This window comes from Pezoporus occidentalis, unplaced genomic scaffold (genome assembly GCF_034315485.1).
Source record: "Pezoporus occidentalis ecotype Australia unplaced genomic scaffold, CSIRO_AGI_Poc_V1 ctg363, whole genome shotgun sequence".
NCBI lineage: Eukaryota > Metazoa > Chordata > Aves > Psittaciformes > Psittacidae > Pezoporus > Pezoporus occidentalis.
In genome coordinates this window covers 163,476-180,976 of record NW_026915625.1, presented here as the reverse complement: position 1 = coordinate 180,976, position 17,501 = coordinate 163,476, and the positions used below count along the sequence as shown (strand labels likewise).

Here is a 17,501-nt window from a genome sequence, read left to right as displayed (position 1 = left end):
TAATTATTTTCCTTTATACCAACACATACCATCAGGGGTATATATTTGTACTTATGTTTGTGCATATACAAACACAGCTGTTAAGCAAACAAGGAAAGGGAAGTTTGGTTTTTAAAGAGAAGGTAAACCAAAATTACATATTCTTAATAGAAATCTTGCCTTCAAATATTAGTTTACTGCATGTCTCATCTGTACTTAGGCACTGTAATGACTTCCAAACTAGTGAACAGTCATTAGGTCAGTGTAAATCAATAAACTGAATTCCCCACAAGTTCCTGAATTGATTCCTCCAAATTCAGAAGCAACTTAAAAGAAAGGTTAAATTTAACCAGGACTGAATATTGCCAGCTTCAAACTTCAGCTATCACATTTTGATAGAGGATGTACTTGCTTGGTGCTAATTCTTCAGAGAAGTGAGAGTTTAAAAACTCCTAATATTTTTCAAATAGACATTACCTAATATTGAAGCTATCTACCTCTGTCACACTTTTACAGACACAGACTGCAGCACTACCTTCAGTTCATAGAATCACAGAATTGTTAGGGTTGGAAAGGACCTTAAGGTAATCTAGTTCCAATCCCCCTTCTGTGGGAAGGGATGCCTCTCACCAAACCATGTCACCCAAGGCTCTGTATAAAAAAAATAATTACCACACTTCACAAACATGCAAATTTTTTACTGCTTATGATTATATTACTGGATTTGAATCATTTTATTATCTGGGCAGCCTTAGCCTTCAAAATCTGTACTATACCACAGGTAAATTAACATTTCAGCTTTTTCTATTTTAAGATCTGTTGTATGCAGGAGTGGACTGATAAATAAAAACAACAAACATAACAGCTCTCTTCTACAGCTGAGTAATACCATTGTAGTTGGTTACACTTCCAAAGCGAGATCTCAGACCAGATGCAGAAAAAAATGAGTAAGCATAGTATTCATTCCACAAATGCTGACACAAGCCAAATACTGATGAAATTAATGATCTGCAAAATCAACAAAATGACACAGATCATTATAGGCTGTACCCTTCAAGATTACTACTGCACAATCAATAAACACCCTCCTGGAATGATCATGCTTCCAAGAACTATGCAAGAATGTCACCAGGCTAATCCATAAAGCTGCTTAACAACTCACTTATCCAATGGCAATATACCCCTGAACACTTCCAAGTGCACCTAGTAAGACATATAAAATAGACAGAAATCAAGCACTACCCTTCAAACACTTTTCCAGACTACCTAAGAAAGAGCTATGAAATTTGAACATGAAATCAGCTATGACATTTAGATGGTACTTTTTTGCCCGTATCTATTTATCGCTGTGTGCTACACATGTCACTAAAAAACATCCACTAGAGTATTTTTAAGTGCGTATCATGTACTGCTGTAAGGTACTCATTGGGTAACTAGTTTCATGGTGGTTTTTCACTATTAAATGCCTTCTTTGTTCAACTCACATATTAAAATTGGAATGTTTCACCACTCAAGGCAAAACATGAGAACTCACAAGATACAACAAACCAGAATTTCAGTACAGAACTGTGTTTCACATCTTGCTGTACTTGTCTATTGGCATAAATAATAAGAAATTTCAACTAAATTCAGAACTGACACCTGCTAGTGAAGCTCTGACAACTACTGTTACAATTACCATAGCAACTTTGCCTTTTTATTTCCTGCTATTTTGTTGCATCAGCCAGCCTGGTTCTCAAAACTCTGGTTACCATGGAAGATGGAAGCTGAGAAATTCACCTTCCTGTGGCAAGGGACATATGAAGCAGATAAAATTAAATGCCGCAATCTGCAGCTTATTTAGGATTTTTTTTTTTTAAATATCATCTTCTGTAATCATATCAGAGATAAAATATTAATAGCACAAGATCAAAAATAAGTAAAACTCACATATCAATTAAAGATGAATTTGCAAGTGAAAGAGATTTAAATAAGCAAGTATATATCAGTAACAGAGCTCCTGAAGCCTATCAAATAGAACATCTTTGCTCAGGCATTTGCTCAGGCATTTCAGAGGCCATTATAAGTTATCTCAGCTTTCTCACTGTCTAATAATAAACCTGTAATGCTGCTCTTTCATTATTTCTTTTAATGACTGCCTGTATTTTTTTAAATGACTGATGCATTCTACCTTGCATCAGTACTGAGAGAATCAAAAAGTGAGTATTAAAATTTCACACTTCGTTATAGAATACCGGGAAAAAATAGAGAAGGGAAATATTAGTATCTGCATAATATTCTATTTTAAATATGCTACCTGAAATACACTGCATTATATACCCTTAAGACCTATTAGGGGATAAGCAAACAACATGCATTTCCCACTTACCACCTTCACAATCAAAATTTCATTATGTAAACAGAAAACAAATGAAAAAAAATCATTCAGCATCATCTCCTTGACAAATGAGACCATTTCTCACAGGGAATTTCTTCTGTTTCTTACAGAGAAGTTCTAATGATTTGTCAAATTTACCCTTTAATGGTCACTATATTTGGATAGCGGAAGAACATTCCAGTAACCCTATAGCATAAATAATTTTTTTTTATTTATTTTTTAACCTAATGGGATTGGTACAGGATTTGTCTCATGTAATTCTTAGTGGTGGAATTAGCTGAAAAAAATCTCTGCAAGTTCAAACATCCCCTTAATTTGGCAGAGTGGACAAAAAAAGCCCACAGGAAAAGAAAGCAGTACCCTCTTCAAGTATGACATTCAATGACCTGGAGATTTTAACCTTAAGACAGATTTGCCTGTATAACCCCACAGTGGCATAATACAACCTACAAACTAGTAACTCAAATGTCAGTGCATGTTACTCACCACTAACAAAGGAAAACTACTGCTGCATTCAGTGACATTATTCAGTAACATGCTCATCACTATGCTGAAAATACTCTCCCCCAAAAGCTGCAAAATCTCATACTACTGATTAAAGATATTTGAAGTGTTTATCTTTTCACTTATGCAAAAAGGCCCCTAAACCCTTGGAAGAATGCCAGTGTGTAAAAACAAATATGGAGAAAATACAGCTGAAAGGTTGCAGGTCAGCATGTCCTAACTGTAGTCCTGTACATGAGGGATGGGGATTTTTTAATGCACTAGTTAGGAAATACATACTGCAGCAACAAAACAAGAGCAACCTACAACCTAGCATCTCTTTCATACATAATTTTTTATTAAAGTTGAGTTTCATGAGGTAAACAATCAAAAATCACAAACTAACAATAAATGACATTAGTTTTCAGAAAAATGCTGATTAAAATCACTGCAGAGCCCTACTAATTTTAACTAATTAAAATTTCACAGATGCCATAAACAAAGTTTAAAAAAAGAGAGGGGAATGATAGATTCTCTTGCCCCACTCTGCACCAAAACTATGCACACAAATGTTTTGCTAGGTCTCTATCCCTGTCAATTTAATTAGAGGATTTTCTCAACATCCATGGTCCGTAATCCAAAGAAAATCTCCCCTTCAGCCCAATGAGAGCAAGTTTTCTCTCTTGTTCTCACAGGCAACGAAACAAGCTCCTGTGATATTTATCACAAGGCATAATTTATATTATTAATAGCTTCTATTGTTCCAAACATATGCTCCACTGATGTCCTGCATTTACGCAACATAAAACTACCAATTTCTCCTGTTCAGTCACTTAATGAAAGTCTTCAAAACAAAGAAAAACTATTATCCACAATGACCTGAAAAAGTGTTTTATAATTCCACTAGTGTCTATAATAGTTGGAGGGGTCAAGCATCTCCTTATTCATTCCAGCAAAGTAGCCTATACTTTGAAATATTTTGACATCATTGAACTTCTTCCTACTCCAGCTTACATTAGCACAGACAAATTATCAACCAGATTTGCTATCTCATAGAAAATAACTTACATGAGAATGTTCCAGTTTCATTTGAAAAGCTTTCCCATAAAGGTTATTATTAATAAGTCATAATAAATAATTTGGTTTCTTCCCAAATTTCAGAACCGAAAGTCCATGCTACGCACTAGTATTGATTTCAACAGGCTGAGCCAAATGCATACATCATATATATAAAACAACCCCTTATCTGCAGCAGAGAATACAATTCCACTTTCTTCTAATTTACATGCATTAGAGGAGAACAGTCCACCCAAAATGAAATGCAGATGTTTCAAGAGAAACAGTAGCAGCTGACAGACTAGTCACATACAAGCACAAAGTCAGTCATTTGAGGAGGGGACAAAATGTCTGTGGATGATAATGAGCTGAGGATGCAATCAATATGCAGAGATACAAGCCAACAAGAACCTTGTGAAATTCAACAGGGACAAATACAAAATGATGCATCTGACCCCTTCCAGCAATACCTGCAGGAGACTGAGCGACAGTGTAGTAGATCTGCTGAAAACTCATGGGAGTCCTGGTGAGCAAAAAGCTAAACATGCCAGGAGTGCACCTCAGAAGAGATGAAGGCAAACAGCACACTGCAGAGGTACCAAAAGAAGCACAACAAATAGAACAAGACAAGTAACCCCTTCTATTTAGCACTTGCTTGACTACATCTGGAACTGCATTCAGTTTCGGACCCACAGAAGAAGTTAGCCTTGTTAAACCTCACAAAGGAAAGACTTCAGGGGACCTAAACAACAGCCTTCTAATACCCATGAATTTAGCCAGAAGACAAGAGCCAAGTTCTCTGTCAAGACGCGTAGCAGGATAACAAAAGGCAACAGTCAAAAATTGCAGGGATCTGACTGGACATGAGAAGATTTTTTTTCTTTCTCAGGGTAAACAATCATTGGAACAGGTTGCTATCCTGGTTTTCACTGGGATTCAGTTAATTTTCTTTCTAGTAGCTGGTACAGTACTGTGTTTTGGCTTTAGTCTGGGAATAATGCTGATAACACATCAATGTTTCAGTTGTTGCTCAGTACTGCATACCTTGGTCAAGGTCTTTAATTTTCTCGTGCTCTGCCATTAGAAGGGACACAAGAAGTCAGGAGGGAGCACAGACAGGACACCTGACCCTAACTACTCAAAGGGGTATTCCATACCACCATGCATCATGCCCAGTATATAAACTGCGGGGAGTTACCCAGAAGGGACCAATCGCTGCTTTGGTTTGGCTGGGTCCCAGCAGGTAGTGAGCAATTGTACTGTGCATCACTTCGGTTTACTGTTTTTTTGCCTTTCCTCTTTTAGTTTTACATTTTCTCCCCTTGTTATTTCCCTTATCATTATTATTGGTAGTAGTATTATACTGTACTTTAGTTATTAAACTGTCTTAATCTCAACCTGTAGGGTTTACATTCTTCCAATTCTCCTCCCCATACCATCTGGAGGTGGGAAGGGGGAGGATGAGCAAGCAGCTGAGTGCTACTGAGCTACAGCTGTCCAGAGAGATTCTCCATTCTTGGAAGCTTTCATGGCCTGACATGAAACAAATCCCACGTGTGAATTCAGTGTTAACCATGCTTAAAGCATAGAGCACTCCTTATATCCCCTCCAGCCTAAATAATCTCCACAATTTCAGATGCTCACAGTTACTTTAAAATCACAGAAAACACTGAAAGAAAAACCCATACAGAATAAACATCATCTTCACTTGACTGCAGTTTATTTCAGATGCTAATTTTATTACACTTAGCAAACCTGGCTCAATATTTTAGTAGGAGTACAGCATCCTACCAATTTGGGGCTCACAACCTGATGTAAATTCTATATTCTATTATGGAAATGGGATGAAAAGATATACTTTATCTTGCATGGCCTTACTTGGTAACATTTGCAGTCAATGAAAACAGAAATACTGATAATTCTGAAAGTAAAATCAGTTTGACTAATGAAAGGATCAGTCACACCTGCAACTGAAGTAACCTGCAACATGAAACCTGAAAACTACATGGATACTCTAGTGGGAAAGATCAATTGTTGAATACAGGTAAAAGATTAACAAGAAATAAAGACACAAAAGGATGTAAACCAAAAGAAAACATTTCAGGAGAAGCAAACAAACTATCAAAGACCACCTAAAAACTAAAAAAAAAACAAAACAAAAAAAAAAAAAAACCAAAACAAAAAAAAAAAACTCACCCCTAATTCACCTTTTTCCTCCAAAAATAAAATGCCTCATAATGGGTCACTGATGGCTATAACGGAATTGTGTTCAGTAAAGGCACTCAGGCAAACACTCAGTTGTACAGGCTAAAGCACTCATTAATTGAGCAACACTCTACAGACCTTGGAGTGCTTTTGGGGTGCAGTGGTCATGTCAATAATGCACTTCCAAGAGAGTATGCTGGACACATATTGAAGCAGTTCCCAGAATCTCTGTATTTTGCTGCTTCATGACCTCCTAATGCACATGGCTCAGTATGTGCTTTGCACTCATACCTGTAACCACTGCATCATATTCAGCACAAAACCCCCCCCTCCCTCCCACAGCTATTTGCCGGTTAACCTGCTATAGCTACCAGCAGTTCACATAAGATCCACACCAAAACTACCAAATTTTTCAAAATTATACAAGGAACATCAGAAGGTAGAGGGATAAGATCTCCCCCCCCACCCCCCCCCCCAACCCACCAAAAGTAACAATTTATTTCCATGTAATCTCAATGACATGCCACCTCTTGCCTCTTTCACTGGTAGAACTGCACTATCTTAGGTACCATCAACAGTAAATGCAGAATGCTGAAGCAAGAAGGGTAATGTGGAAAGTCCTGCAGTACAAACTGACCTCAATCCATTTCCTTCAACTGTCTCATTTCCAATTTGTAAAGGATAAGAACTTGAAGTCCGATTTAGGTCTTTCAATCAGTGGAGACTGTTTTTGAACACACACAATGAAGCATAATCACAGCTTCGAGAAAGAAGGACAAGAATTCAAGGGGGAAGAAAATAAGGCAAATGAGACAGGAAAGAACATCATTCCCTAGCCCTGTCAATGCCAGCAGGTCACACAGGATAATCCCAGAAGCTACATCAGACAGGAGCACACATATGCTGCCCCAACAACTCCTGTGCAAAGATCCTTTTGTCTGTGCATGCTTTACCCCAAAGCTCATCAGGTGGAAGCATGAATCCTGTCAAGTTCCCATGCTACCTGTATTCTTCTCCCCTCAATTGCAGGGCTCCTTAAAAGAGCTTTAAATGAGACTGAGCAACATCATCTAATGCAAGGTGTCCCTGCCCATGGCAGGGGGCTGGAACTAGATGATCTTAAGGTCCTTTCTAACCCTAACTATTCTGATTCTATGAAAACCAAGCAAGCCTGGTGATAAGCCTGGGAGCAACACACCAGTGTTTGAGGGATGGTGTCGGGAGGTTCTGCAGGGAGAAAACTAAAAACACCAAAGCCCAACTATAACTTAATCTGGCTATTGCTGTAAAAGATAATAAAAAAGTTCCTTATTGCTGTCTACAACCACCTGAAAGGAGGTTGTAGTGAGAGGGGTGTTTGTTTCTTCTCCCAGCAAGCAATGCGACAAGACAAAATGGCCTCAAGTTGTGCCGGGGGAGGTTTAGACTTGATATTAGGAAAAATTCCTTCACCAAAAGGGTTGTCAAGCACTAGAAAAGGCTACGCAGAGAACTGGTGGAAGCACCATCCCTGGATGTATTTAAAAGTTGTGTAGATGAGGCATTTAAGGGACATGGTTTAGTGGTAGACTTGGCAATGTTAGGTTAATGTTTGAACTCTATGATCTTGAAGTTTTTTCCACCTCAACAATTCTATGTACCATAAACTGCAGACCTGTCAGCATTCTGTTTACAAGAATGCATAATATCTTTACAATCAGAGGGCAAGCAGAATTATTTGGAAGGTTATGGCTGATGGTCCAACAGGAGAAGGAGATTTTTCTTCACGTCATCTACAGAGAGCTGATAATTGCTCACAAAACTCACAGCATGCAATAGTGTTTTACTTGACAAAACTACTGGTGCCGTATGATAGTTTTGTGTTCTGCCTAAGAAGCCATGTTTAAGGTAACCGGTGCTTTTGGAGTGTCCTCCACACATACTGGACCATGCCTGTTGATGTTTATCTCCTAGTGACAAGAACCTGCTCACACTACAGTACATGTGTGCTCTCTCATATGGGAGATCTAAGCATTATCCCTTTCTGATCTATGTCCCTCCCAGAATAAGAGCAATACATTCACCAGAGGTTACTCTCTCTGCAGAATGTCTCTTCAGCGTATGTGAACAGATGTGATGGGACTGTACGAGCATATGTTCTGTCTGTGCTACAGCATCAGCCATGGTTTGGAAGACCTGCCCTTTCACAGGGACCCAGCTGTTCTGCTGGATGGATCTGGAGTGCCTATTCCAACTGAAAATAAGAGCTTGAGTGACATATCCCCTACAAGCTAGACAAATGGAAAGAGGGCACTCCTGAAGTTTAATTCATTCTCTTGAGCTTCCTAACCTTAAGTTCCCTAGCACAGGGTGTTTCATCAAATACGCTTTCATATTGCTGCTTGTAAAGCTGCGCATACTCACATCCTCCCCTCATCATGTGCTAGCATGAAAACTGCTTTCAAACTTCATGCTTTCTCTACAACTAGTGCCAGAAAAAAACAAAGCTAAAAATACAATAGCTGCTTTTCAGCCTGCTGAATGCAACTTCTTGTAGACTTGCATGGAAAAATGACAGTTTAGGAGCACATATGAGGTGTGCTGAACCACCTCTGGCAAGATAGGTAGAAGGAGCTGTATCTGGTAGTTTCATTCTACTGAACACAGAAGCATTATTCAAGAGTACACTAACCCCTATGATGCAATGGAGATTCTGGGTCATGGGATCTGGGTGCTCCTACAGCACACCAGATTGCAAATCTATGAATTAGGAATTCGATGAAGTACCAAGACTAATAAAGAGGACTCATCTGCTCTTGTCACATTGTGCCTCAAAGCCCCATTCATTACAAAAGGGTATAACAAATAACAAATATAACAAAAATAGAAATATGCAACTTTCAAGACAACAAAGTAATCTGCCCTATTTTTCTAAGTTTGACAAAAATTGGGTTTATTTCAAGTAAGCTTTCCTCTCAGATCTTTGCCTCCGTCTTCAAAGATTTCACCTACTGAGCTAGTTCACAGAGAAAGCATGCTACAGATCCCCAGGAGCCCAGACAGCAGCTGCATTCCAAATTCTGAAACTGCCTTTTTCTTAGCCTGACAGCAACTCTGTGAATGTTTTTACATATCAACTGGCTTTTGATGATATTCTGCCAACAGATTGACAAGAAGTAATGGAACTGACAAAACAAATAAAAACTGCAAAAAATACCACCTTGCATTAGGTAGCTTCCTCTCATTACTGATTACTCTTATTTCCTGCCACTTCACACTGCATAACCGTGTCCCATTTCTGTGAAAGCTAAATCACATTTCTGCCTTTGTCTCTCTCATTTTTTTCTAATGAAAGCTACTATTAAGTTTATTGAAATCAAGTTTTCTGAAGTACAGAGCATGATGCTGTATGATATATTACAAGCTCCCATGAAGCTTTGAACACAGAAGAGTTGCCTACCTCTTCAGAATTTCTCAGTGCCTTTTTGTTTATATTGATTCTCTTTCTCAAAAATAAAAAAGTGTGTGTTTTTTCATTTGTGATCTACCATGGAAAACCCCAAACTCCTTTTTTTCTTGTGTTAGCAACTGAGTGACCTAAATCATGGAACATGTGGACTAATAAATGAAATTATCTGTGACTATTTTGTTTTCATTATTCACTTCTGTATCAAACTTCAGATGCTTTATCACCAGTGTCCTAATGCCTATCCTGATACTCCAATGTACCATTAAGCCTTAGATCAGCACAGAAAGCTAAGTCACTTAAGAACATCAGCTCCAATAAATCAGGACAAGTCTAAGTCTTACATTCTTTCTCTACTTTCTCACCTAACTGAGAAACCATTCTCACAAATCCCATAGGCTGAGAATGCTGAGAAAACTGAACAGCAAATCAAGGACATTCTCTGAGCTTATTCCCACAGCTGGAGATAGTCGCATTAAACCTTTTTGCTGGGGTGCACATGTAACACTTTTGGAGTTCTATTTCATAATTAAAGAATTATTTTTTACCATATCAAAAGCCAGGTTTGCAAAATTTAATTAAGGTTCTTCATATAAGAAACAACATCGATTCCTAACAAAAGTTTACATCTGATGTATCAAATCAGAAGTTTTACTTTAAAGACTGCAATCCATCTCTTCCATGTCCAAATAGAAAAAAAATACTACAATTTAACCCATTAGCTTTGACAACCTAAAAATAGATCTTTTCCCTGACCAGGTTATATTCCAATACCTATTGGATAAGAAGGTTGTGTTGCCAGCTGTATAAAACAATTAACCCCAGTGCTGCTCAAAGCCCCTAGTTAGACAGCCCTTACTTCTTAAACAGGAACTGTATTCTATGTAATCAGTCAGCCATGAAAACTACTGAATTTCCTTCTTTATAGGAATGCTACAGAATCTCCTATATGGCTTTTAACTCCTCACTAATTTTCTTGACATTTGTATCTGACTGCTACAGAATCTCCAGAACAGAACTGGATTTACTGCTGCTGTACTAATCCCCTGCCCAGTGACTACTACAGAGACACTAAACTGTAAAAGTTGTTCCACCAAGTAACAAACAAGCCAGTCACACAGCACCATTTTTAACTGCATCATTATGTGTTATTGCTCAAATTCAAAAGCAGAACAAGGTATCAAAACCAAATACTCATCTAAATACGTAAGTGCCACCTACGTACCAATATACATGCCATTAGGAAAAATATTTCACAACTAGAAACATTGAAAACAAAGATGAGAAAAACAGTAAGTCACACAGAGATGCATCAGAGAAATATTTCTCTTCCAGTATCTCATAAAAAGGAAGCAGGAGAAAGGTATCTCCTCCTTGAATGATCAGGAAGAATAAGACAATGTACAAGACTTTAAAACAAGCTTAATTAGAAATCTCTTATCTAGAACACTGCTTTGCATTAGATAGCAACTTATCAACACATGCAAGCAAGTTATATTGGGAAATGGGCACAGAATCAATTCCACAGGTAGTATCCAGGCAGTGATTTTGTTCCAACATGAGTAATCTCTTATTCTCTTTTGGGTTTGCCAACAATCACGTATTTCTCATTTGTCTCAACAAACAGAACTGTATAAATATGCACAGTGATTGCCATTCTCTCCTCTCCTTTGTTCAGCACCATTCCTAGATGTTAGCACTTATTTAATTTCACCTGACAAAAATCAAGCTAATCTTCGCATTCTATGCAAAGCCACCTGCCTAGAATAAAATAAAATAGTGGCAAAATATTTTTTTTCCTGAATTCTGGAATGTGAAGCAGATTCGGAATGGTATATAACAAATATGATGGCAAGTCACTCTATGATAACACAATGGTGTATGTTGTCCTATGTGCTGTCTATACGTAACGTGACAGCTTCTGTTTACAGAACTGCTGTTTTTTCCAGAAGAATCTTGCTCATTCAGTGTACGTGAGATCTGCCATGAAGCTGATGCAGTGAAGCATCACTCGATTCGTGGTCTCCATGCTGTTTATTGCACAGTATCTGCATTATAAGGAGAGTAACAATGCATCACATCCAGAATATCTTCAAGGTTTTTAAGCATTAAAGAACACAACATATCTCCTATAAAGATAAGCAAAAGAAAACAAGGGAAACAAAGCCACCTTTGCCTGGATCAAAGCCAGGGCTATATTTACTGAATTCTGTGCTCAAGCCCGCTGACTTGAGTGCTGAGTAGTCAAAGCTCCTGGTGAGTATTCTTTAATCACTTCTGCACACCAGAGCGCAGACTTCTAAACTGCCACACAGAAAATGCGAAAACTCACTATGAATTTAACAGAGAACCAAGACAGGTTCTCCAGCAGTCACCCTAGCCACAGACCCATCCTTCTCTCCCCAGATATTTTTTCCTAAAATTTGGAAGAACAGTTACATCTGTTAGATAACATGAGTCAGAGTAACTCCATAAACTGTGACATAAGGCACATCTCTGCCTTGCCTTTAGAATTTACTTACTTCTTTTGGCAGTGGTAAGTTTGTTGTTGTTTTTAAGGAAGAAGAAACAAGAGATGAACAAAACCAATTCCTATTCAGTCATGATGTGCAACTATCTTCTCTCATTGCTGCATTTACACGGCAGCAATAGAATCTGCACTCCCAAATCTTTGCATCCAGCTGTGCTGACTTTAGCATTTCTTCTCAGACAGCATAATAGTAACACTAACCAAAGTCTGTTAATCCAGGAGGGAACTGATCTGTAAAACTGTGTAATTAGGCTCAACAGAACAGGCACATCCATACAGGAATGTCCTATGACAAAAGGTTGTTAACTCCAGCCTTAGCTCTGCACCTTCCCTATTTTAGGTGGATAAAGCTTCTTCGCTCCAGCAACACTGGGGTCACAAACACACGTCATAAATCCAAAATCAGCCAAACTTCCTCTTACTTCCAGAAGCTACTGCTAGCCTGGCAGTTCCCAGCACAGGACCTGCAGCTGCTTCAGGAGTGGCCTCTTCAGAGCATTCCCCTTAGGGATTACTCTGCTACCAGTCTTCTGCTGGAAAGGCAACAGCAATTTATCCTGCCTACCTTTCGGCTGTAAACCATCAAAAGATAATTTAATGGAAAAAAGACATTTAGTATCTCAAAAATACATGTCTGCAGCCAGGTTCTTCCTTTTTAAAATTTCAGAAATGTTCATTTAGCAAAAAATTACTTACATGCCTTACTGAAATACCATACAAAACCCAAAGGTGCTTAGCAGCTTCTTCAGAATAATGAAAGTTTTGTAGCAGCGATAACCTTGCCTTTTTAAAAGATTAATCACTTCTGGCTTTTACAAATTCTTTATTAAAGAAATTAATCAAGATCATTTAGAAAGCTAACCAAAAAGTGAAATAAAGCTTTCACTTGTATTTAAACATAACACAAACAAATGCTGAGCATAAATTTAAATGATAATTTTAAACATTCATAAATTGGAACTGATCATGAAAGCTGCATACTATAAAACACTTCCAGGACTCCAGTACCTCAAAACCTATGAAGCAAAAAAAGCAAATAAAAGAAAGCAACAGCAATGAGGCACATGTGTCTGCAGCAGCAACAGCAGCAAACCAATAGCATCAGCATCAAACCAGTACCAACAAAGATTTTAGCCAGGGCTGAAGGCAATAAGGTATTAGAGCTTCTTGAAAATAAAGCAGTATGTGAAACTAAAGAGGATCATCAAATTACAAAAACTGTCCCTTTTGGGAAGGCACTCAATTTTTAACCAGCAAAATGTTCACTGCCCAAGCTAGAAATGCTGCCAAATGCTGGGGTTTGCTGCTGGGTGATTCATCGTATATTCTCCTACAAGCACGGTTAGAAACAGAATAATGAAAATAATTAAAATAATGAAAAATCGTCAGTTCAAGAGAAAAAACAAGAACCAAGCTGTCCATCAAATACCCTCCTTTAAAGTCCTATAGTTCAAGCATTTGAAAAAAAAAACATAAAACCAAAACAACAAACAAATAAAAAAAACAACTAGAAACCCAAATCCACACAAGAAAGAAACCAAAGGGCAAATATCAAGGCATTTTAAGAATGTGTTGATATTCTACCAAATCTAGTTTATAGCTCTACATCAAAACATAACTCAAGACCTTTGCTTATATTTCCTAATAAACATACAAACTTTGGCAGCCTTGTAAATTTGCTTCAATTTAGCAAAATACTAACCATATGCCTAAAACTAAAAACAATTTTTACTTCCCTGAATTCAACTGGAAATAGAAACATGCATATATATCATTAAAAAGAAACATAGGCTCTAGTGATGTGCCCAGAGCCTCAGTGATGAAGGATCTTAAATAATTCATGATTGAAACCACTTTGAAATTCTTTAGTGAAAGGCAGCATGTCAAGAAAAATATTGGGCTTTTATCCTATTTTGAGCCAGTAACACTTCAAAATGCACACGTATTTTTTAAACCAGATGGCAGAAAACCTTATCACTTGACCCAGTTCTACAAGGGGTTTGACTGTAACACCAAGGCCTAAAGCTGAAATAAGCGCATTATTTTCATACTCTCAGCTGCTGAAAGATATTTCCTCATTCTGCAGGGGAGACACAAAAACTAATGAGCTCAGCAGCCCCATCTCTCCTTTGATAAGCTTATGACACTTCCCAATGTTACCAGCTAGGTTTCATTTATTTTTATATCGATATAAATAGATATATAGAAATGCATGTGTGTAATATTTTTGTACTTTATATATATATATAGATATATATATATGTACACACACACACACATCTCTCGCTCTGGGGACTCCTGCCAGCAATCGAGAATGGGTAGAGCCCTCCTTCCCCGGAGCCCTTCTGTCTGGCACTTGAGTATCTCCAGAGCTAGGGCACAAACACGACTACCGGTGACATGCTACGGCAGCTGCATACAGATCTTGCGATATTGAAGATGGATCCTGCTCTCCCCGCAGAAGCAGCCTCCACGGCTTCGCTACCTGCTTCATTAAAAACAAAGCCCGGCCCTCGCACGGCAGCGCAACGCCCCGAATGCACAGGCTGGCACCCGATCGAAGCAACACGCCCCTCCGCAACTCGGCAGGAGCTGCGAGGGGGGACGCCGGCCCCGGGAGAAGAGGATCGCAGCGGGGCTGTCCTGGCCAGAAGCAATCTCCACAGGGCAGGCAGGAAACAGAGGTATCCGCCCGGCAGTGGGAACGCGGGGGGCGGGGGCGGAGATCGGTACCTGAGGCCGCCGCGGCGGCAGGGTCCCCCATCGGTAGCGCCGCCAGCTGCTGCAGCGGGTGGGTGGCTTCGCCACCGTCGACGAGAGGCGGCCGCCCCAACAGCAGCAGCAGCAGCGTCGCGGCCGCCAGCCCCAGGAGCAGGGAGGAGAGGCGCCTGCAGGTCCCCAGCATGGCGAGCAGCCCGAGGGCAGCGGAGGCATATTGCGGGCAAGAACGCTAACGGGAAGCCGGGACCTGCAGCGGCTCCGGCAGCGGCGCGACAGGAGCTGCAATGGAGCCTCCCCGCGCACGCGCGCGGCAACAGTCGGCACAGCAGGCACCGGCCCGCCCCGGCTCCCGGATGTGGGGCAGGAGGGGCCGTGGTGTTGCTGAAGCGCGGGTCTGGAAAGGGCGGTGGGAAAGGGGTGGGGTGGTTCGTTTTCTGTAGCAACGAGCGAGAGCCGCGGTAAGGGGAGGGACAGCTGCCGGTTGCAGCCCGGCCTTGAAGCCCTGCGGAGGCGGAGGAGGTGCGGGCTGACTGCTTTCTTGAGGAGCCTCGCCGTTCGTACCTGCTGATGGCGGTTGAGGCCTGCTGCCGGGCAGAGAAGAAGGAGAACCGGGTTGTGGCCTTCGGATAGGTTACCAAGGGAAGGAAACCGCGCCGCGATCGCGACCATTCAGCCCTCCGAGCTGGGAGCACATTAGTTGTTTGTTGAAAGAGTGTTAAACCGCCTTACGCAACCCCAGTGCAGCACGTAGTGTATACCGGGTGGGTGCATATGGTGGCTTGGTGTCGCTGGAAAAGCGCTTTCACTCAGGCACTGGCATAGCTGTATTTTAGTGTCTCCTAAAGCTTTGATTCCACACACTGGCATGTCTTTGCCCTATCTACACATGTTTATTCTCATTAACGGCCCTAATAGCAAACAATCCACATTTTTTAGATTTAAGGATACACATAAATGTAGGTAAAATTGGAGTGTGCTTGCGGACGCAACCTAGGGATCATGGAAAAACTGCTCAAGTTGTTGACAGCAGGTAAGACTGCTGCACCTTACTAAAGACGGAACAGCTAGGTAAATCCAGCTTACCCACAGAATGAAACTGTGTGCATATTTAAGGGCTAAATGTGTGCCAGCACCACCTCACAATGAATTTCACAGTATCACAGTATCACAGTATGCTAGAGATTGGAAGGGACCTCAAAAGATCATCTAGTCCAATCCCCCTGCCGGAGCAGGAACACCTAGATAATGTTACACAGGAATGTGTCCTGGCAGGTTTTGAATGTCTCCAGGGAAGGAGACTCCACAACCTCCCTGGGCAGCCTGTTCCAGTGTTCCGTCACCCTCACTGAGAAGAAGTTTCTTCTCAAGCTTAAGTGGAACCTCTTGTGTTCCAGTTTATACCCATTACCCCTTGTCCTATCATTGTTTGCCACTGAGTAGAGCCTGGCTCCATCCTCGTGACACTCCCCCTTTATATATTTATAGACACTAATAAGGTCACCCCTCAGTCTCCTCCAAACTATAGAGACCCAGCTCCCTCAGTCTTTCCTCATAAGGGAGATGCTCCACTCCCTTAATCATCTTAGTTGCCCTGCGCTGGACTCTCTCCAGCAGCTCCCTGTCCTTCTTGAACTGAGGGGCCCAGAACTGGACACAATATTCCAGATGGGGTCTCACCAGGGCAGAGTAGAGGGGAAGGAGGACCTCTCTCGACCTACTAACCACCGCCCTTCTAATACACCCCAGGATGACATTGGCCTTCTTAGCCACAAGGGCACAGTGTTGGCTCATGGTCATCCTGTCGTCCACTAGGACTCCCAGGTCCCTCTCCCCTACACTGCTCTCTAACAGGTCGTTTCCCAACCTATACTGGAACCTGGGGTTGTTCCTGCCCAGATGCAGGACTCTACACTTTCCCTTGTTATATTTCATCCAGTTATTCCCTGCCCAACTCTCCAGCCTGTCCAGGTCTCGCTGGATGGCAGCACAGCCTTCTGGCGTGTCAGCCACTCCTCCCAGCTTAGTGTCATCAGCAAACTTGCTGATAGTACACTCAATTCCCTCATCTAAATCATTGATGAATATATTAAATAATACCGGTCCCAGTACTGACCCTTGAGGCACTCCACTAGTTACAGGCCTCCAACTAGACTCCGCCCCATAGACTACAACTCTCTGGCTTCTCTCCTTCAGCCAGTTCGCAGTCCACCTCACTACCTGATCATCCAGTCCACACTTCCTCAATTTAGCCGTGAGGATGCTGTGGGAGACTGTGTCAAATGCTTTGCTGAAGTCAAGGTAGACCACATCCACCGCTCTGCCATCATCCATCCACCGTGTTATTTCCTCATAAAAGGCTAAGAGATTGGTCAAACATGATTTCCCCCTGGTGAAGCCATGTTGACTGCCCCTCATAACCCTCTTATCCTTGATATGCCTTAAGATGGCACCAAGGACAAGGTGTTCCATCACTTTCCCAGGGATGGAGGTGAGGCTGACCGGTCTATAGTTACCCGGGTCCTCCTTCTTGCCCTTTTTGAAGACTGGACTGACATTCGCTTTCCTCCAGTCCTCAGGCACCTCTCCCGTTTCCCAAGACTTGGTAAAGATGATGGAGAGTGGTCTAGCAATGACTTCCGCCAGTTCCCTCAGCACCCGCGGGTGCATCCCATCTGGACCCATAGATTTATGGATGTCCAGATTGC

General features: G+C 41.0%; 1 protein-coding gene across 1 annotated transcript in view; it reads right to left on the bottom strand.

The window, feature by feature from the left end:
• Positions 1–15,088, bottom strand: part of FAM171B (family with sequence similarity 171 member B) — a 37,682-nt gene extending 22,594 nt beyond the window's left edge. Inside the window, exon 1 of the mRNA XM_062631017.1 lies at positions 14,809–15,088. Within this exon, the coding sequence (XP_062487001.1) occupies positions 14,809–14,980 (172 nt within the window). The 5' untranslated portion in view covers positions 14,981–15,088. The remainder of the gene's footprint in view (positions 1–14,808) is intronic.
• Between the last annotated feature and the right edge of the window lie 2,413 nt (positions 15,089–17,501).